The sequence below is a fragment of the Argiope bruennichi genome, chromosome 9 (assembly GCF_947563725.1).
Source record: "Argiope bruennichi chromosome 9, qqArgBrue1.1, whole genome shotgun sequence".
Taxonomy (NCBI): domain Eukaryota; kingdom Metazoa; phylum Arthropoda; class Arachnida; order Araneae; family Araneidae; genus Argiope; species Argiope bruennichi.
This window is the reverse complement of record NC_079159.1, coordinates 117,275,908-117,299,695: the sequence shown is the minus strand read 5'-3', so window position 1 is coordinate 117,299,695 and position 23,788 is coordinate 117,275,908. Positions and strand designations below refer to the sequence as shown.

The window sequence follows — 23,788 nt, the reverse complement described above, 5'->3', positions numbered from 1 at the left end:
TGTTTTTATTTGGGGTTCTGTTAATAGAGTAGTTAGATATCCTTGTGTTTTAATCATATGCTATTAGTGAGCTTTTGACTTAACTGTATGCCAATGGCAAATTTTAAGTATAATTGCATGTCACTGCCAAGCATAGTCAAATTTTAATTATAATCAACATAGCACTTTTGACGATTAATCATTACCATGTGTATAATACACAACTACCAATTTACTTTATTGTTATCTTGAGAATAATTAAAGTATATGTTAAATATATTATATACAGTATTCCAATACATTGAAGTTTGGAAAATATTAAATTTTTCATAACAAAAGGACATGGCATTTCATGCAAATTTTCAATGAAGCACTTATAGAAAAATATCCTGTTAGGAAATACAATATTTTCAAATAAGTCACCATAAAATATCTTAAGTATATACACTTGTTATAAAAATTTCTATATCACTATGTAGAATCAATTAGTTTTAGACATAAATAACCACAGATAAATTGGAACCATTTTTTCATAATGTCGAACCAGCGACTACAGCTATTATGTAAATTCATCAGTTTAGGCTAAATATAAAGATTTGCTCTGTTATAATTAGATCAGATAGCATAACAGTGCAGATCTCACAATAGAAAAGTAGACTTGAATTCAGGTCGAGCCCCCCATCTGCAGATGACCGTTGCACAGATTTGTAAACAGATAATACAATCTATTTTTATTTTATTAATTGCTAATAGAATGTTGTAACAGATACATAAAATTTGCCTCAATAAACATTTTGCAACTGGACAAATTTTTCATAACAATTTCATTATTCCTATTGATTATTGAAGTCCTATAATAGACAGTGTATTTTAAATTGGTTTATAATAATTTTTTAATTATTTTCAATTGATTATTCAAAGATTTGCTGCATTCAGTTTCTGCTAACTTTAAAACTAACTATTAAAAACGTTTTAAGCTAACTTTTATGCTTGGAAGAAACAAAAACTGCTACTACAGGTAGAAAAGTACAATAATATTTATATTTAGTAGCTAAATTTATAAATAAGTATAAATGACTAACAACTATGTGATAATCATAAAACAGACAATAAATAAAAAATAGTGTAAATACAATAACTCGCTTTATGCTGAAAAATAAGTTTTCCTTACTAATACTGCCATCAGGGTGGACAATGAAGTCTGTTTTCACTTTTCCAGATGAATCACAGGCTTCTTCCATCATTTGATATAAAGACTAGGAAAAGAATTGTTATTGGAATTTAAAAAAATTATATGAAATACAATAAGAAATTAAAGCATTCCAAAATTTGCATTCCTTAGAATTGAGATACATTTTCTCAAAGATATTATTACAAAATATTGGAAGCAGCAGCAAAGTTTTTTTAATGTAAATATAATTTATGTCGAAATTTAAATATTACTAAATAGAGCTAAGCTATATTGTTACAATTCTGTAATTTTGCTGCCCGGCATGAATAGTGTCATCGTGAGAAAGACCGTTGTAAGATCTGTGCTGAGCAGCTGCCGCGTAAATGACCTGAGAGCTTGGCGACAATTTGGCGACGAATTTGGAGACTAAATGGATACAACTGGAAAGTTCGAGAACTTTCACGATCCATCCACTAAGACCCGAGATACAGCCAGGTACGCCCTGATTGGTCTGAAGATTCCAGCCCCGCCTCCCGGAACTATAAAAGACAGGCAATCTGAATCTGCAGGGAAGAAGTGTGTGTATTGGCGGAAGTTGGGTGTGTGAGAGTGGTCGGAGTCGCCGACAGGTAAAGAAACTGGAGGATAAGACAGCAAGCAAGCTGCTAAACTTACAATTAAATGCGCTGAGTAATTACAATTGAGTGGCGGTATTTGTTGTAGAAGAAAAAATTTTGTAACATTTGGTGTCAGAAGTGGGGTTAATTGGATTTTCTTGTGTATGCCTTGAACCAGAGGAATGGATGAAAAATTTGCAGTGCTACTTGCCATGATGGCAGAGATAAAGAAAGGACAAGAGGAATTGAAAGCCGGATATGAGGAAATAAAGAATGGATTAAAGAAAGAAATTTTAGAAGATAAAAGTAACAAAACCGATGGCGTCCACGATATTACAGAAGAAATTGAAGGAAACAACGAGAGCCAAGTGGAAGAAAAAAAGACCAGAGATAGAATGGAGACCGTTGTCATCGAAAAGAAGCCTGGCGATCCTGAGGATGAACTGGAGTTCAATAAGGAGAGACACGAACAAGGAGAGTGTCAAGTAATGGCAGAGCTGAAACAGGCTTTTCCGAATGAGTCCCCTGAAGTGGAATCAGAAGTGCTTGGGGATGGAGAAGATGAACTGTCTTTGGACGGGTCTGTTAGTGGCGACCCGTGCACGATGCCTATGGATGCAGGAGTTGATGAAACCCTGTTTGGAATGAATTCGTCCCAGAGGTTGTCAGGACAACTTCTCTACAAGCCTCTTGATAACTCCTTACTGAATGCTATGGATGAAGAGTACGTGGTTGGAATCGTTGATCCCTGAGGTCTCGGCCTCGACTTCCCTCGAGAATCCGGCCTTGCTGCGGATTTGCAAAAGAGTGTGATGCGGGAAGAGACCGACGGATCTTCTGTGTATCCGGACAAATTACGTCGTCGCAGAGGAGGCCTTCCGGCAGGGGCAGATGCACTCTTCAGTGGATCCTGTACTGAGAGTTGTGGACAGTTCTCGAGTGCCGAGAATGAACTGGAAATGGGCGGGAATATTCCCATGGAAAATCTGGCAATGAAGGCGGATTCCCGGCTTTCAAGTGGACACCGGAAGGCATTATTGGACCACCCTGATATTCGGTTGGTTCGATGGGAGAAGTTCAAAATGACCAACCGACCATCCTGGATCGAGTTCGTTTCGGAGAGTCCTGTTGCGACACCATGTTTGGCTCCATGGGACATCCTGCATTTTAAGGAGCGGAATCAAGTCTGGATGTACAATCCGAAACGACGAAGAGATCCGGGTCAAAAGCATTGAGAAGGTTCGGATGGATCGTTAGTCGCCGCCAAATTAGCGAATGATGTCATCTTCGAAAGTGCGGAAGTCGTCAAAAGCATCAACATCATCACATCGTTCGGAAGCCTACGCCAGCAGCTGGATTGAAGTGGAACTGCCGGGACGTCAGTCTTTAAAGAGGGGAGCAATGTTACAATTCTGTAATTTTGCTGCCCGGCATGAATAGTGTCATCGTGAAAAAGACCGTTGTAAGATCTGTGCTGAGCAGCTGCCGCGTAAATGACCTGAGAGCTTAGCGACGAATTTGGCGACTAAATGGATACTACTGGAAAGTTCGAGAACTTTCACGATCCATCCACTAAGACCCGAGATACAGCCAGGTACGCCCTGATTGGTCTGAAGATTCCAGCCCCGCCTCCCGGAACTATAAAAGACAGGCAATCTGAATCTGCAGGGAAGAAGAGTGTGTATCGGCGGAAGTTGGGTGTGTGAGAGTGGTCGGAGTCGCCGACAGGTAAAGAAACTGGAGGATTAGACAGCAAGCAAGCTGCTAAACTTACAATTAAATGCGCTGAGTAATTACAATTGAGTGGCGGTATTTGTTGTAGAAGAAAAAAATTTGTAACAATACAATATCAATAAGATCCAAACATGTATGAATTTAAAAGTTGATTCATGCACTCATACTGATTCATTCTAAAATATCTATAAGAATTTTTTTCTGTTACTATTTGAATTATCAAGATACATATGTTAAAAAAAGGGTGGTTTTGTGCCCTTTTGGAATGTAATATACAGCAATTACATCATTTGTAAAGTAAAAACTTGAGCTTTACATTACTTTGTTATTTTCAAATATTCCAATGCACTCTCTAAGTTTATATATTAGATCATTTACAGCTCAATGACTTGATTTATTTTCTAGTATCAACTCGCTTTCTTGTCCAGTAAATAAAGCACCTTTAGAAATAATAAAGTTTTACTATCAGATAAATGGAATATTTTAATTCCATATTTAGATGATTTATCCACGTTGCCCATGAAAAAGAAACAAATATTCATCAAATGTAACATTTTCGTATTAAAAAAAAAAGTTTTAATTGAATTTCTAGCAATTTTTCTTTAAATTCTTGAATATGAGAAGATTTATCTATGCTACTTTTTTTTTTTATCTACAAATTGATTTATTACCAAAGAAATACTTAGCAGGAGCTCATTTTTATCCTTTCTAGTTGAATTAATAATATAGTCAACTTTGCTTGATGAGAAAACAAAATATAAAAAAGTAGCTCTCTTAATGACTCATGTATTGCAAAGTGGTGGGTGACACCATGACATCACAAGTGTGATTGGCTTGTATCAGTCTGTGTTGAGTACCTGTTTGAAGAGAACCTTTAGCATTGTTGAACAGAGCTCAGAGAAGTTTCACCAGGAGCCTGTGGAACCTTAATCAATTTTGTCACATACCAAGATTATAGGGTTAGAGATACATAGCAATAACATATCCTTAATCTGGTGAAAGAATATGGCGAGAACAACCGAAAAGCTTATGGAAAGCATTTTGTCTCATAGCAAAAAGTTGTAGAGGAGATTTAGTTAGAAGAAAATATAATATATATAACAAAGCAACAACTTTTCAATGGAAGACGATAAAAGCATGGGAAATTATTGCATTGCATGTTGAGAAGTATCATCCTGAAAAGGCAGTAGCAGAGCATGTTACAAAGTCATTTAACAACAATGCTGCGTCAAATTTTGAAGCATAGCTAAAGACAAATGTCTTTAAACTACTTTCCTGAAGAAAATAAAAGTTATGCCTTATAAATAATAATTTATTTTATTATAAAATAGTTTATATTTTTGGACTGGAATGCATTGCCCTATTTTACATGGATTCCTACAGAAACAATGGTTTTCTTAATGAATGTTTTGAATTACGTAAGATTTGGGAACAAATTAATCTTGTTAAGCGAAGCTCCACTGCATACAGTGCAAGATATTAAGTACAGTTAGCAGAAAACCAAACTTCAATATATCAAGCAATACATTGATACAATTTGAAAAAAATTATAGAAATTATAAAAATAAATTCCTTTTTAGAAGTAAAAGAAAATCCTTTCCAAAGAAATAACATAACATCATTGACAGCAAGGTCACTAAATATCTATAAAATAACTTGATTCTATAAGCATTAAAAAAATATTTTAAGTCAAATAAGCCCAAACAGAACAATAAAGGTAAAATTTGGCAATTCTGAACTATTTTTAACTTAAAATCATCAATCACATATTTATAATAAGTTTTATTTTAAATACATATTTCTCCCAACTATTAATTCAGATAACCAAGCAGATTTTGAATAGTTCATCATATCACATTCCTGAAGGTTATTAAAATATTCATTCTTCAGATGAGAAATAATGGTCTCAAATTGCATTATTTCAATTCTATTTATAGGCCCAAGTTCATGAAATTCATAAGCTGTATATATAATTTGTTTTAAGCTATAGAGATTTTTAAATGAAAAAATAATAAAAAAAGTAAGATTTTCATTCTCAAAAAATTCACGTCTCTACTATGCATAATTTCTCAATCACTACCTACATATTATGACAGTTCAAAAGTGTATGAATAAGCTATATATTATGATTATGAAAAAAACTCAATTTGAAAATAAATTAATTTATAAATCCAACTACAGTTGTAACTCAGTAGTTTTAATTAAATTAACAGTTACTGTGTCTGAAATTTGACATAATAATCAAATATTTTATTTTTAAAATCTTTCGATTCAAGAACTCAATTAAGAATTGTAAAGCAGCATTTTGTATTAATAAAAGAAAGTATTTAATAAATATACTTATTTATATTTAAAGCATTTTTAATTAAGAAACAGAAATTTCCTCATCAAAATCTTTTTTGTAATTAATAAACAAAATTGAAAATAAATCTACTTTCTACCAAAACAAATTTCAGTTAGAAGATTGTAATTAATTGCAGTTTGTAAATCGCTGATCAGTCCAAAACTTATTAAGCATTTTTAATAAATAAATGTAGCTCACTTATATTTTTACAAAAAGTTGAGCCAGGCAGTGTTTTTTTGAAAATTTTTTAATGAGAATTAATATCAATTACTTTATGACATCTGTTGTTGTTTTGTAGTAATAGAATTTGGCGGGAACGATCAACGAGCATGCGTATCAGTGTTGTGCATCAAGATGAAAAAAAAAAAAAAAAAAAAAAAAAAACACACTAATTAAAGTTATTTGAAAATAATATGTATTAGTGAAAACTTATGGAAAATTAACTTCCTTCTGTTATTACTTTCTATTCAACGAAAATTATCTTTAAGAAATTTTTAAAAGTTCACTTGGAAAAATTTAGTTATTAATCATAATCTATAAGTCAGAATCAAAGAAAAAGTTTTATATTAAAAATAAAAAATGGAAAGGATTTATAAATAAGGCATAAAGTTGTGGTGAAATTCATTTTAATTATACAACTAATTTTTTTATCACAGCCATGATTTGAGAATTGCCTTCAGCAATATTACAACTCGATATTACACTAGCGCATGTTCTTGTTTCGATCGATTGGTTAAGCTGCTTTCTGCTATTTTTCGCGTACACCTTAAACATCGATCATCAACATTACGATTTTAAAAACGTAAAATTGTATTAAATACTTTTATTCGGATAACAGAAAGTAGTCATTCATATAGAATTATTATAATTTTCTTTTTTTTCTGAAATTATGCCTCCGTCTAGTGGTTCAGAAGAAAATCCTAGCCCACGAAAATTGAGTCCTTTCGTCTTTTGGGCACAAACAGAAAATAATATTTCTCTTCGTGTCAGCTTACAAGATGTTTCGGTAATTATTTAAATAAATTTTAAAATGTAATGGCTTAACATTTGTTGAAATTTCCATTATTTTTCTCATTTATTGCGTATCTATCTACTCTTATCAGTAGAATGCATTTTGATATGCCATATCATGATGACTTTCCTTATTAACGAGGAAGAATCTTTCAATTTTATTTATTCTGTCTTTAATTTTCATGTTAACATCATTTATTAGTGCTCCATTTATATATATATGCTCTATATATTTTCTATATTTGAATTATATAATGGATTTTAAATCTCTTTTGAATTTTTTCTTTTTATCTGTTTAAAAGGGAGCAAATGATTTTCTATAAAACTTTTTTTTGAAAAAAAAAATGGAATTTAATCTTTTAATTATTTGGTTTATTGATTTTCCTAAGATTTAATTTTAAACCTTCAAGAAATTTCAAATTCATATAATTAATTTCAATTCATGTGATTAATTCAATCCATTATAATAATCAGGTTTTTTATAAATGTTTTATAGATTAGTTATTTCTAAATATATATCTCACCATATTGTGTTTGTGATATTTGTTTAAACAAACTGTTTTACTTCTGAATAAGGATTTTTATTATTTATAAATACTCATACTTTACCTCAATAATAGCTTGAAAATTTTTTTAAATCCCAGGTATATATATTCACTCAAATAATAAATTAAATCAGTTGTAATGCAAAAAGTAGAAATTAATTATTTCAACAGCATTTCTAAAATTCTAACATATTGTCATTCATAATGTTTGTATTATATATTTTTAAATTAACTTTTTTCTGTCTCTTTTTTTAAAATTCTATCACTTTTTAATATGTTCCTTTGGCTTATTTTTGTAATCTCACTTCATTTTATTTTGTTTGTTATTATCAATTCTGATGTCTGTATATATATATATATATATATATATATATATATATATATATATATATATATATATATATATATATATATATATATATATATATATATATATATATATATATATATATGTGTGTGTGTATGTGGTGATTTCATTTTATCTGGATTTTTAAAACCAATTGCATTCTAATCTCTTGCATTCAAAACTTCCCTTTAACTTCCGAGTTGTGAAGGTTTTATATCGCATGTTGTAGCATCTACATGTGCCCAAAATAAAATATGTCAGTTAATTAGGAAAAATTCTCTTCTGAAGCTATATAATCTTTTAATGCATCTCCACCCTTTTTCTTTCCTGTTTCCTTATTTGATGTGTGTCATCTCATGGTCTTAGTTTTAGCAAATCTGAAAAATTGATGAAAATAAAATCATTGGAAGAACTTTACCCGTTTCATATATATATATATATATATGTATATGTAATATAGGAAAAGGGACTATTGATTAAAAAGAAATAAAAATTATAATTTGGGTTATTTCTTTTGATGAATCTTGATTAAACTTTCAGAATTGAATGCCATTTTGATGTTTGCTTATAAATAATATAGGTGCTATATCAAAAGAGACTTTATTTTTTAAAACCTTTACTTACAAACTGGTTCATATACTGTCCGGTAGGGATTGCTATACTGGGATACCGAATACCGGTATTTTGAGCCATTTGTACAATTTTGTAATACCGGTATTCACAAGTTGAAATACCGGTTTTTCGGTATTTACTAGAAATTTTTAAAATTTCTCCACTATATGTTCAGGTATCGCGCACATAGCAAAATATTATATGTTTTTGTTTTATGTCTCCATAACGGGCGAAATTAATTAGCTAATTAACGGCTTAATTAATTGCTTAAATCTAAATTAGCGAAACATGGATTATCCCTGAAAGAAAATATTGTATCCTTAACGACTGATGGAGTAACAATTATGAAAAAAGTTGGAAAGTTGATGGGTGCAAATCAGCAATTGTGCTATGCACATGGAATTCAATTCGGAGTAATAGATGTATTATACCAAAAAAAATAAAAAAACAGAAGAATACAAATACTGTATAGAAATTTCGGATTCCAACTTTGAAAAGAGTAAGAGTGAGAGTGATATTGACAATGAAGATAATGACAATGTAATTGTTGAAGAAGATATTGCTAATGAGGATGAAATATTAACCTATCAAGAATTGCTTCCTATAATTTATAAAGTTCGAAAAATTGTTAAGATATTTAAACGTTCCCCTATAAAAAAGATATTTTACTAAAATATATACTAACTGAAAATAAAACAAAATATATGTTAATATTAGATTCTAAAACACGATGGAATAGTTTACTCCTAATGATGCAGCTAATGCAACAATAAATTTCATGTTGCAGTCACTGAAAGAACAGAACACATCACTATCTGAAGAATTATATATTACATTGAAAAATCGCACATAAGAAAGGCATACTGAATTAGAAAATGTCTTAAGGTATTTACATAATTATAATGATTTTAAAAATGAAAATAAAAAAGAAGAAAAGAAAATAACCAATTCAAATCTGATTAAGTTTATAGTAAATTTTCTTAAAATTTTTTACCCACAATCCTATCCACATTCAGAAGAATTCGGTTCAATTATCGAAGATTATGATGTCACTACTGTCGACAATGAAAAGGAATTGTCTCTTGAACAAAAATTAGAATTAGCAATAAATAAAAAAAATTCAACGGACCAAAATACAATACAGATATTAGCTATATCCAAAACCATCCGACGAGAAATCGATTTATTTGAAGATGAGGGATTTAGAGGTAAATACTTGGAAAAAGTATATCGTGCATTGCTAACAGTACCACCAACTAGCGTAGATGTCGAAAGAGCGTTTTCGACAACTGGTAATTTTTACACAAAATTACTTTCCAGGCTTAATGACAGTACAATTGATGCATAATGTTTTTTAAGATCACATTTTAAAAAGTTGTAATAGTACCCCAGACTGAATAGTGATATATACACTTTTTTGTGATTTAAATAAATAAGATGTTTCTTTACTTTTTTGTGATTATATACTGTTATAATTTATAAGTTACAAATTATTTTTTGTGATATTTACACTCTCTAACAAAACTGGCAAATAAAACAAAGAAACACCTGTGTTTTCTTTCTTTTTCTAAAATTTCTAATACCGGTATTAAGATTTAAAAAATACCGAATACCGGTATTGAACTTTTGGTACGGTATTGCAATCCCTACTGTCCGGCATGTTATTAGAATTAATTTTCCTTATGATACTTATCTTTTGTATATTTATTCAACTTATTGATTATATTAATCCTATATACTGTTATTTTGTGATTTGCTATGGATGGATTGATTTATTCCTGAGAAGAGTGTTTGCTGTATAGGTTGTCTTATATTCCAATGAACTAAAAAGATAAAGGGACAGAATTTCTATTTTAAAATTCCTTGTTTAATTGGAGATCCTGGATTTCTTTTAGCTATAGTTGAAGATTATTTTGAGCATTATTGAAAATAATGTTGATTCTAATTAATATTCTGCACTTACAAAGCTTTTAAGTTGTCAGAATTCTATTGAATCCTGTCTAGTTCCACAATTGTCATGATAATCTGATTGTATATTTTCTAACAACTTTTTTTAAGCATCATCTTTTTTTTAATTTTTGAAAATTTATATCAACAAAATGATTTTACTATAATTTTTTTAGAAACTACTATAAACTTTTTAGAAAATTTTCATAATTCTTGAATGTTCTGAAAATATGAAAAATAGTCTTTGCATACAATAAAATTAGTTAAGTGAATGGTTCTTAATTTTAAAATATATTGTAAGGCTTTTTATTAATATATTGAGAAATTTGTGTTATCTTTAAAATTTTGAAAATTACAATATAAAATCTTTCATGGGGTATCCAGCAATAGGTGGATTATTATATAATTTTAATTAAATTTTTTAAAGAAAAGTTTGAAGAATAAGGTGCAGTTAGTCATACTATCCATGTATTTTTATTAAAAACTCTTCTTATGAGAGTTTGTTTTCTCCTACATCCTGTATACAAATTCTTTCATTATTAAAGAATTCCCTTCAATTAAAAACTTTCATTAAAATTTTCTGATGTTACAATAGATAGTATAAAATTAAATTAAAATTTTATGCAATCTCTTTCTAGGAACCAGAGATTAATACTGATGCAAATTCTATTGAATTTTCTGCTCATGGCATTGGAGCAAATGCTGGACGAAATGAATATTATTTCAAGTTTGTCTTCTTTAAAGAAATAGATCCTGTAAGTTGTATTATTTAACATTCCATAGTTTTAGATAGATTTACAAATTTTGCAGAATCATTTTACAGTTTTCTATTTGTTAATGTTATGAATGACTCATTGCAAATTTTATTTATAGAAAAGTATTTGTGAATTTTATAATATAAAGGAAACAATCATTTCTGGTTGATGGATATAAAATGCTATAGTTGCTTATAGATTAAAATTGATATTTTATATGTTAAAATTATCTATACCTAGACAAGATTACTGGGCCTTAAAAAGAGCATTAATCTTCCCACCCTGTTGTTGGCGAAACTGTAGATTGCAAGTTAAAAAATCTGGAATATTTTTGTTTGGAATAATAGGTATAATTTCTCATTTTTTCTACCAGCTTTTTTCTTATATACTCATTGTTATTTTCTCATATGTAGGTAAAAGTACTGAAAATTGCCTAGAAATTTTATCCTAAAGATTGTTAAAACTCATATTTTCACCTTTAACTACAGTCTTTAAAAAGTCCTTTTTGGCATTATGTCTATGTGACAAAATAATAAAAAGACACATGAACTAAACAAATGAAAATTAAATTAATCTATTTTATTTTTACTTTACTATTTTTTAACTTTATAAAATTTTTGACTACATCATCACCAGGCAACTATATAACACTACTGTACTCTCCTTACAACATGCTGCCATGAATTAAAAATATTCTTAAACTGGTGAAATGGATGAAATGTTTTTGTATCAAGTCATTATAAAGTAAAATGCCAGACATCAATGACAATAGTTTTTTTTTAAGACTGGTAATTTTATTTGAAATTATGACTTTTTTAATTTATTTGTTTTGTATACAATTTGTTATATCTGCACTAGTCTTATTTTCTACAACAATTTATTATTTATTTGAAAGATGAGCATGAAAATATAGTAAATTTCAAATTAAAAAAGCAATTGCATTTATGAAAATTTTTAACAGCAGTTTGGTTCTTCTTCATGAATTTTAGAAAACATGCAACAAATCAGTAAAAATAAAATAACTAATTTTCAGAAAAAAAAATAACTAATTTCTTTAAAATTGATTTTTTTAAATTTACAAAAATTGAACTATAAAAATCAAAAATGCTATATTTGGTGATATTGAGAGATTTAACATTTGTACTTGACTAATGAAAATGTCCTAAATTTTTTAATAAAATTAAAAGACCTGTATATAAGTCAAAATTTTATACTTTAGGATTTTAAAAAAATTACAAATTATCTTGGCTTATACTGGAAAACATGCAGTATGTTTTTTCTGGGTTTTTTACTGGGCTTTAAATGAAAATAGCAGATATATATCAAATTTTACATAAAATCTGAAAAATTAATTTTTAATATTCATATTACATTACTTAGAAAATAAAATAACACCATATTGGGAAATATTAATTCAGCATGCAAACTGCCATTTATGTTGCATTGCATACAATTAAATTATATGCATTTTAAATGATTTCATTTATTTATATATTGTGATTTCATGCATTAAAAATATTTTATACATATATTTATGCCTACATCATTATGGCTGATTTAAAATATCTCAGCTATAAAATTGACATTATTGAACATTTTAATTTATGTATTAATTTTTTTTTTCAGAAAGTTCAAATTTCTATGAAGCAGATGGCAATTGAAATTCTGATTGAAAAGAAAGATCTTGAATGGTGGCCACGTCTTACAAAAAATCCTGAGAAGCTAGCATGGTTGAAATTAGATTTTAACAAATTAAAAACATTTGATGATGAAGATGAAGAAGAAGCATATGATCCAGTATGTTTTGCATATTCAAATTCAAACATGTTGTAATTTAATGCTCTATTTTCACATAATATATTGTTTTTCCCCTTTTTTAGAGACTTTATGATCCTGCTGATACACTATCAAAAATTAAAAGTCGTAAAAGGAAGTATCAGCAAAGAGGTCAGTAAAATGAAATTATTTATGAATTATCTTTTATTACAGTAGCAGTGTTTGTATTATAAGAAGTGAATATAATTAAATGAGTTTTTTAAAATTATTATTTGCAGTGATTTTGTTTTAAGCTGATAATTGTTAAAGAAGTTTTCCCTTTATAGAAATGTATACTGGGGGAAAAAATTGTTGTTAAATGCTATAAATCTGCATGATAAAGATTTATAAATAGGAATTACTTTAAAACATGTATAAATGCTATAAACCATGTTATAGGTCATGTTAATAGTTATCAAAATTAACTTTCTAACCTAGCCATATATTATTTTGATCAAAGATTGTCAATCTTATCTAAACCTATACTTAAAATATTGCAGAATATAATATTATATATAATACTTGAAACATAAATTTTATAATCATGTTGTTGCTTATTTTTATTCTTTTCAATGTATATTATTAAATGAAATTTAAAATTCATTATTCTTGTATTTTTGCAGTTGAAGATTTTCGAAAAATCTATTTATTTTTGTACAACTTATCACAATTCATTGGTTTCCTGTATGTCTTGATTGTATTAACTATTGAATATGCTAAAGAAGGTCCACGTATGTAATACATATTTATTTATTTGCTTTAATATATTGTTAAAAAATAATTTTTTAGATTAGGGAGTGAGTATCCTCATATTCACCTTATAATTCTTTTCTTTGATAATCAACCCACTTTTTATTATTATTCACTTCTCTACATTAATTAGTTTGTATTTTTTTCATTCTCTTGTTCATCAAAGTTTATAATGCTTTCTATGCTAGTTTTCTTTGTATGAATCCTTATTTTTGTATTTTTAAGAGAAAAAAAATATCAATAATTTTTATCAACATGTAAATATATCAACAAAAAAAAAACACAATGAAAGCATTAAAATACATAATATAAAATTACTACGCTTGACTTAATGGTATTTTAACTAAATTTAAATGAAAAGTTAATGTCTTATTATGCTAATCGAAAGGTAATTAACTCTATTAGATTTAAGTGGAATCAGGTCTCAGATCTACAATTCTGAAACCATAACACTGTTATCACAGTCCCATGTTACTTTTAATAAATTTATTCACCACACATTTCCACAAAAGGTTTTTACAAAAGAAAGTTATATAATAGTCATATTCTGGTAAGGAAAATTATATGTATAATCATATCAATAAGATTTTATCAGTATTTTATTGAAAATGAATAATATTCAATTATATTTAAAATGTTGTCAAATTCTCAAAGTTTACATTTTGTTGTTATTTTATATTTCTTTCAATGTGTAAGCTGTATATCTTATTAAATCAATATTAAATGCATTAAGTTAATATTTTTGAGTCCATCATTTTCATAATATGAATTTTATCAAATGTTAAAATGCAGAGTAAAATAAAATGAACATATTTGCATAGTAAAAGTAATATATTTGTGTAATATTAGTTAATATAGAGAAATTTAAAACAAATTAATTATTGGTCTGAAGATGTAAAAAGTTTTTTTTTTAATTATAATCTGGAAATAGTTTTTTTAATTGAGGAAATATTAGTTTTGTATTGTTAGAAGCTAACTTAGGTGGTTCTAGTCTATGACCATACTAAGAACTTTATGCATAAAATGCTGCAGATCCAGCAAAAATCAACTTATTAAAAGAATGTACCAAATTATTAACTGAACTTTTTACAGCTTCAAAATAAGAATATCTTTTAATTTGGAATGCAGTTGATCAGAAATTGCTGATTCAGTAATTTCTAAGCTTGTAAAGCTGATTATTAAAGATGATGAAACAAAGAAATTGAAAGTTTTAGTAATTATTATTTGAAAGATCATAATAAAAAAGGATTTATTGTATGTATATATTATTCGTTATAAAAATATATAACTTTTATTTAGAATAATTTAATTGTGATTCTAAAACATTTTTTTTTTTTTTACTTATCCATAAATATAATAATTTTTAACAATTGAAATGTAGAATTGAGAAAAAAAATGAAGGAATTGAAATGAATTGAAAGAAGCAATTGAGTAGAATGATTTTATTCATGTATGACATTATCTGCTCTTTAATATATTGTTGCTGAAAAGAAAAATATTGCAAAAGCAATTTTTAATAAGTAAGTAAAATATTTCATTTCTTAGTATACTGTTTCATTACTGCAGACACACACACATACACAAAGTCTTTAAGATATATTTAATGTTAGTTTTCAATTATAATCACTGTGCTTACAGAAATGTGTTTCATTGTCATTTAGAATAAGAATAGCTAATTTACATTTTTTTCATAAACAATGTGTTTTACTTATAATAATATATTGGAAAATGCACCTATTTCATTAAAATAAGAAGAAATTTATGAAATTTTATTTCATTAAAATGGTTATGTCCAGTGACAACTTATCAATTCAGTAGTGGTATTTCAACAGGTATATTTCAAAAGCTTACATTATACAGACAAAAAAAATTACCCATTAAATTTGTTTAACTGTAAAATCAAAGCTCTTTCATTTACATCAAATATGAAATTTCCTGCACTTAAGTACTATAAAATGCATAGTTTATTAGATCCTTCTAGATTTAATATGTATATATAAGGAAGCTTTATATAAAATGGAGCTTTGTATAACATAGTTAAACTCAGATATGTGCTTATGTTACAATGAAAAAAATTTCTTTCATTAATAAAGCTTCTGTTCATATAGTTACTAATAAATTTAATATTATAGAAAATTTGAAATTAAAAAGCGCTATATAGAACCGAATTTTAACTGTGTTTGCACTAAAGTTTAGATACATTTTTTTTTTTCATTTTAATGCCAGTTTTATTATATAATTAAAAAATGTTGGTAATTTTTATTTCATTAATTCAGTTTTTATGCCATTCCTCTTAATTTCTTCATTGAAGGGAAAAAGAATCTATATCACTTTTTGAAAAGATTTATCATTTATTACTCCAATATAAAATGAATTGCTGTTTAAAATGAGACCGATATTTTTTTCTAATATAAAAAGTGATATACAAGAACCAATAAACAATTTCACCATCCCTCCTATTGATAAATCTTATAATGACTGTGCATTTTTTGACCAGTAATATTATAATCTTCAGGAATATGACAAAATTCCAGATTCTTTAGATGACTATGAATCTCTATTTCCTACCATTACATTACTTGTAAAACATTTCTTCCTATAAGAAACAATCTGGTTGCATATCCTTTAATCTGTTAAAAAATTACTTATTAGAAGGGCATAGTTAAATTATAAACAATCATAAATCTGTAATGCATTTTATTCATAGTAAAAATCTTATTAGCATTTCTTTGGATAGCAAGGTGTTAAATTCATACTACTGTATTGATATTTCCCATGTTTCTTTAGAGTTTGGGAATAAGATGAATAGTTTTTGTGTATTTATTAATTAGATATATAAGAGATGGAAAGTCTTTCTCCAAATGCAAGGTTTTCTGCATGATTCCTATTTTTATTCTGCTACTGTTTTTTTTCCATTATTTGGGGAGGAAATATAAATTTGTACCCTCACGAGTTTCCAGGTATATAATGCAGTTTTCAGGTATATAATGCGTATCACATATCCTGTTATTATAGTTGATAGTATTTTTTATCCTACTGCTTTACTTCTCTTTAAAAAAATAGCAATAACATTCTACAGAATTTTTGGGGCTTTAGAAATCCAATTACCTTTTTTTAGGTAAGTATAGTTGTTCCAATCCCTTTGCAATAAGTATTTTCCTAGAATGTATATTGATATAAAACGATTATAAAAACAATTAAATTTATTCTAAGACTGTAAAAGAAAAGGAATGATATAAAATTAATGATATTTTATTAATATTTTTCTTAAATTTCCTCTTATGTTGAGGAATGAGTTACATGAGATAGTCTTACTAAGGAATAAAAATATCAGTTTGCATGCAAGTCTGTAGTATAATAAGAATAAAAATCAAAATGAGATTTTTAACAATCAAGATTTAAAAAAAAAAAAAAAATTCTTTCATGTCCAATCAGAGTTGCCACATCACTGGATGGACAGAAAAAAACAGGTAAATACAGAAAATTTAAAAATGTCTGAAAAAAGCGGGGTAAATGCAGGGTAATTCATAAAAACGGAAGTTCCTTTAAGTTCCTTAGTTATTTTTTCCCCATCTAAAAAATGCTGATCTCTAAAGATTGCAAGAATAAGAGATCATAGTCAAAGCTTCTAAAAATGAAACAATATCAGTCTCGATTTTGTAATGTGAAAACTCGCCCCTCTTCTCTCTCCCTTTTTTTTTTCTCTATAGATCAATCCAGTTTCGATTTGCCAGACAATTATTCTTTTTCCATGAAAAAATGACACATCAAATCTGAAAGCAACAAATTTTGTGTCTGAAAATAAATCGATTTCAAATCCTTAGTTCAAGAACAATAATGTAAAGCTGAACTTTTATGAGAATTAAAACTTATTGCAACACATTTGTGTTTTATTGCATTCAATGATATGTTGGAAATATTTTCACATATGTTTACTGAAAGTGAAATAGCTAAAAAATGTTGTTAGTCTGTGCAGAAATGTCATACCTTATTTGTTAAGGATAGGCTCCATGAAACAGATGGCTGAAAAATCTGCAGAAATTGATGTCCAAATACATAAACTAATATACTTTGTATTTTATTTCACACGAGTCCTTAATTTTATGTGACTTATTGTTAAAGTGTATGAGAGTTAATATATCCCTCCTCCCTTATTATATAAATTTTGTCTTGCTTAATTCTAGATAATAAATAAAGATAGATTTTTTTTCTTCTGTATGTCAATATAAACCTTTTAATATGCTATTCCGAATAATGTTGAATTGTTGCTCCTTTTCTTTCCTTTTTTCATTCTTTAAAACCATATTCCACTTTACTAAAACATAAGTACCATTTATGCATTTCCTAATACATATCAACAGGGAAAACACGTGGATTTCTTTTTCCAGATTTGAGTAGCAACCCGGATCCAAATTAAATTTTGAATCTAATTTGGATGTCAAAGTATATAGTTAATAATATAGATGTGAGAGGATATAATTAACTATATGAATGTGAAAGCATAATCTGTTAACTACTAGCTTAGAATCTGCAGTTAACAAAAAAAATATTCCAATATTTTTCTTAAACCAGTGAATTTTTAGTAAGGATAAGTGAATAAAATTAATATATAGAAATAAAAATTTTTGCAATAATTCCAGAAAGTGTTGCCCTATGCTGATAATTCACCTTTAATTATGTCATCTACATTTGATTTTTGTCTTTTTTCTGTGTCAGTATACCATCTGATATCTTTCAAGCATTAATTTGTCTTTTAATTTCCTACAGAATTCTTGGAAAAAGCTTATCCTCTAGTGCAAACAGCATTCACTTTTTGCCAGGTCTTACAAATGTTAGAAGTTATCCATCCAATGCTTGGTTACACAGCTGGAAGTGCATTTGCACCATTTCTACAGGTAAATTTTTTATGTTGCTTAATTTTTCCCATTCCGTAGTTTCTACTATTTTACATGTAAGCTAATATGGTAAATGATCACTTTGTCTGTGCTGTAATATATCATAAAATCCATTGATTTATAAAACCAATATTTGTCTTGATATAATTGACATAGCACTTAATATAATTGACATAACGCTTAATAGCATTGAAATGCTGTTTTTTTATGTATAAGTTAAGCTTAATATCTTATTTTTCATTTAATTAACTATCAAAAATTCACTCTTCTTTTTTATTAATTATGAAAATTTTCTTTACTCTAAGGAACTTGCAGATTATTTCCTTTAGACTTTTCAAAATTCAATCAATAAGTAAAACTGTAAAAAAATGAAAGCCATCAATTTTAATTTCTCATATACAAAGTATTAAAAATCAAAGAATATAATCTTCAAAAAGTTCTTCTCAGAAATCATATCTTCTTGTTCTCATGTATGAAAAAAAAAGTTATTACATCTGTTTGCTAATTCAGCAATTGAAAAGTTAGTTAAGAAGTTAGAAGTTAGATGCAATTATTGTACCAAAATTATTGATATCTTGCATACTTTAAATGAAATCCTGAAGTAGAAAGTGGCCATTTGTATGCAGACACAGTATGATATACAAGAAATTTGGCATACTGTTTGAACATCAGTATTGTAGATCTGTATATGGATTGGTCCATCTATCAGTGGATGATCTGTCTATTTATTTATGTATTTAATTACTCATAAAGACAGCAAGCTAATTATATAAATTTTTGATAAGCCTTTTAATTTCTTTTTTATTATTATTTGTAGAAGTTGAGTTTTCAGTAAAAGGGACAGTGAATTATGAAAAATTAATTGATCTAGTATCAGATTCTAGATCAATTAATTCAAGTGGTACTGGAATTGAACAAAATAATGACAATTCAATGTTTCATGCATTCACTTTAAGCCATCATGTAAAAGTTTATAATGCCAAAGGAATCAATAATTCAACATCTTTTTCTATATGAGTATGTGTTAATTTATTCGTATCATTTAATATACATTTTTAAAAATCCAGCAAAATTTAAATGGCATATCAAAAATTTTTGTTCATTAGAAAATAGCTTAGAATGTGTTAAAATTAATATATAGTATTTTTTATACTACTATGTTAATATTTCCTGGAATTTTTAAAAGTCTTAACATCTGATTTACTTAACAAATTATGTAATTTTTATAGTAGAAAAAAAAATATTACCTTGTAAATTTATTTACTCCTTAGTTAATGAGATAACCTTCCATTATAAATATAAGTTTCCATACACATAGATGAAAAAATTTTTGAATTGCATTTAGTTATATGTAAACAAACTGAATGCTATAAAAATGTTAATCAAAGGTTAAAACATGAGTATAGTAAAATGACAACAATTCAGATTATTTTATATTTTTCAAAAAAATAAAAGCTCAAATATATCTTACCATATTTCATGAAAACAAATATAAGCATACAGATAAATGTAATACCTGCACGTATGAAGTTGTAGAAGACATATATAAAGTGATTTTCATATCACAAATATGTTTTATTTCATCTAGGTGGCAGTAAAATTCATTGATGGGTCTACTTTCTTTAAATATAAAAAGATTTTTAAAAAAGTATCATGAATGAAAATTTATTCAATGCAATTAAATTGAGTTCTTATTAATTTCATTTTCTATTTAAAAAATTCTTTCTTGCCATTCTTCTTATAAATATATAGCCATTGAATAACAAGGAATATTTCGTTCTTTTACAAGAAAATAGCATTCTTAGTTATATCTATATTGTTTATTTTTATTGAATGTAAATCATTTTTATCAAATTTTCTCCACAATTGTCACTTCTTGAGCATTACCCAATATAATTGTTCTGCATATTGTAGATATGCCAAATGTGCAATTTCTCTAAGATTTAGATCAAAGTGACAATGATAAACTATAGGATTTACTTTTATTACAATGACATTGTTGTCATATCATGGATTATATAACCCTTACGTGATAAAAAATAGTTTTCTATTAAACTTTTGAAAAGAATTTCTTATGTTTCAAAAGTAAGAGAATTTAGTTGCTTTTCAATTATCAGTATGTACAAGCAGAAAACTGTATTATCATATGTATTATATAATTCATTTTAAGAGTCATGTTACTAAAATATTTCAATATTAAGAATTTTTCTATATTTAGTGCATTAAAATAATAATATATTTAATTCAAATTTTTTTAATTTAATTTATATATCCCATATAAAAGGCATATTTAAACTATAATGTAACATGGAATATGCAATATAGAATTTTTTTTTAAAAATGGGATGAATCTGCATTTATTGCTTCCATATTATTTTTGGTTATTCTTTCTTCATTTTCAGTGAACCATTAATTCATTTTACAAAGCAAATTTTAATTCATTGTTGTTAAGTCCCATAACATCTCTTGAAACTATGACTTAATTATTATTTATTATACCTACACGTAGCAGTTAAATTATTAACTATTAAAAAGCAATCATATTGTATGCAACATCTATATAACAAAATATTTTAGAATTTTTTGAGGAAATGCTCCATTTAGTTTACTGCCTTGAAATTAAAATACAGTTTTAAATTTAAAGGATATCTTTCTATGTTTTGAAGAATTTCAAAAATAATTATTGTTAAAAATATTGTTAAAAAACTGTGCAGTTTGTTTATTATTTAAAAAAATCACTGATTAAGCTGAGAATTGTTTTAAACTATATTCATACTTAATGTAGCTTAAAAGTTTATGAAACCAACACATTTATCATACTCATACAGAAAAGTAAAGGCATATATAATTACTGCAAAAGCTATTATATTATAAAATATTGACTAAATATTTTAGGTATTTGGACGCATGTTCATGCTGGTTGGAATGATCAATGCAGAACCTCGTATACAATCAAAACCTGCTGTTTTTTACTTAATTTATGTGTATTGCATAAGTGAGGTTATTCGGTAAGTTACTTAGCTTTTAATATCATTTCTTGAATTTTTACATAAAAACTTGCATTTTAATAAAATTTAGTGATTCATTTGACAGATAGTAAATTCAGTTTTGGAAAGTGCATTTATTTCCCATGAACTTAGTAATAATTAAAATCTTTCATATCTTTGAAATTCTTTGTTTTCTTATTGTCATTTCATTGTTGCAAGCAAATGTCTATGTTATTTTAAAATGAAGCATATTGGAACTTGAATCTTGCTAATTATATGAGTGATTTCGAACTTTATTTAAGCAAAAATTAAAAAAGGTACTTCCTATAAAAATATTTTCTAAACTGCATCAACATGGCTGTATTTAAAACCATGTTTCATGTTATCAGCATTCCTTCCTCAGAAGACTTCGTTTTCCTTTTGATTTAGTTTAAATTTTGCTCTTTAATTCATCTGTTATTTAAATATTTAGAAAAATATATTATGATATGCATTTAATTACTTTATACTGATTGTGTTTTTATTTTCACAGATATCCTTACTATATGTTGCGTGTTTACAATGTCGATATTGGATTTCTTACATGGCTTAGGTACACAGTATGGATAGCACTTTATCCTTTAGGATTTCTTTGTGAAGGTAAAGCATTATATTTTTTAACAGTAAAGTATTGACTTTGGATTTTTAAAAAAAGAAAAGAAAAAATTGCACTTCAAAAAACTAAACTCATTTTAACTTTTTCAGGAATCATCATTCTACGAAACATTCCATATTTTGAAGAGACACAAAAATACAGTTTGTTTCTCCCAAATAAGTGGAATATCTCCTTTTATTTCCCATCTATTTTGAGGCTCTATCTTTTACTTGGTTTATTTCCACGTAAGTATATAGTAAAATTAATATTTTAAGAAATATATATATAAACTTTATGTATTAAGAAAAAATTAAGTATGCTATATGTTTTTTATACAAAAGAATTTTGCAGAATTATCTAATATACATTTTACCAGCAGGAGTAAATGAAGAAGAATGAATATATCATTATTCATGGAATTTACAATGGGGGGGGACTATCAATATAGATCAACCGCAGTTTTGTCTTATCAACTTTACAGCAAGTGTAAGAATTAATACTTCAAGAATTGGATTGATTGAATTTCAATTTTTTTGCAAGCTAAGAAAAATAGTTTTATATTTCAGTTAATTATAAATTGCTTAATAAGTCCATTAAAAGAGGCATTTTAACAGCATATAAATTTGGTTCTTTAAATGAAATTTTATCGTGTTTTCTGTGCATACAATATTAATTCAAAATTCCCATATAAACAAATGTCATATTATATATTACTACAATCAAAGCAATCTGTCATGTATGTCAGTCTAAAACTGATATATTTTGACATATGTTCATAATATCCTCTTACTTTTGCATAGTTTGGATACAAAGATACGTAATTGAAATTTCTACACCTTAATATAACAACCAAGAATATTATTAATGAGTGTTTATAATAGTATAGAAAAAGTCAATCCTGATTCTGCCACTTAATAATATCAGTGGTGTATAGTAAAAATAAAACAACTTATACTAAAAACAAACATCATTTAAGCAAATTCAAAATAATTAAAACTGTTAAGAGGGAATAATAATAATGTGTTTACAAGTTTTTCACTTTTCTTATTAAATATTTACTGATTCCTTAGCTAGAGTTTGAAATGATTTTAAAACTTTTTCTACCTTTTATTACAGTTTTATATTTTGCTATGACCCATATGTACCGTCAACGAGTAAAAATTTTGGGAAGAAGCCAGCATCGCAAAGAAGACTAGTCAGTCTCATTACATTTTCAATTATGAAAGGCATGTACAAATTTTATTCTATGATTATAATAATCAAATCTTTTTGTACAGTTTATGAGATTAGGAAAATTTTAAATCATTGATACTTATTAGCATTAATGAAATGCTTGCAATTGAAATAAATTTTTTTTTTCTGCATAAATTGCTGTTTTATTGTCAAATTATATTTTGATCTTTCATATGCAGGATGTGCACTGTTATCGTAACCCAATAATGAATTTCTAATTCTTAGAGACAAACATGTAATTTGTAACATAGCAATTCGAAATATAATTTAAATTATATTTTATGCTGTTTAAATATATATTATAACTGGTATATTATTAAAAGTTAAAATTCTAACTTTTTATATTGTCCTCCAATCTTATCAATCATACTTAATAAATTATTCTTGATACTCCTAACATTTGAAACAGGAAG

General features: G+C 27.0%; 2 protein-coding genes across 2 annotated transcripts in view; one reads left to right on the top strand and one right to left on the bottom strand.

Annotated features, from left to right (window-relative positions):
• Nucleotides 1-6,150, bottom strand: part of LOC129985065 (structural maintenance of chromosomes protein 4-like) — a 32,947-nt gene extending 26,797 nt beyond the window's left edge. The window contains exons 1-2 of the mRNA XM_056094986.1: nt 6,117-6,150; nt 1,151-1,235 (exon numbers count right to left, since the gene is read on the bottom strand). Coding sequence (XP_055950961.1) covers nt 1,151-1,223 — 73 coding nt within the window. The 5' untranslated portion in view covers nt 1,224-1,235; nt 6,117-6,150. The remainder of the gene's footprint in view (nt 1-1,150; nt 1,236-6,116) is intronic.
• Nucleotides 6,151-6,554: 404 nt separating this feature from the next.
• Nucleotides 6,555-23,502, top strand: LOC129984550 (very-long-chain (3R)-3-hydroxyacyl-CoA dehydratase-like). The gene is made up of 10 exons (XM_056094458.1): nt 6,555-6,851; nt 10,945-11,061; nt 12,688-12,858; nt 12,942-13,008; nt 13,500-13,607; nt 18,394-18,521; nt 21,417-21,529; nt 22,041-22,147; nt 22,253-22,387; nt 23,259-23,502. Exons 1-10 carry the CDS (start codon nt 6,735-6,737, stop codon nt 23,336-23,338), a joined length of 1,143 nt encoding a protein of 380 aa, XP_055950433.1. The 5' UTR covers nt 6,555-6,734; the 3' UTR covers nt 23,339-23,502.
• The last annotated feature ends 286 nt before the right edge of the window (nt 23,503-23,788 follow it).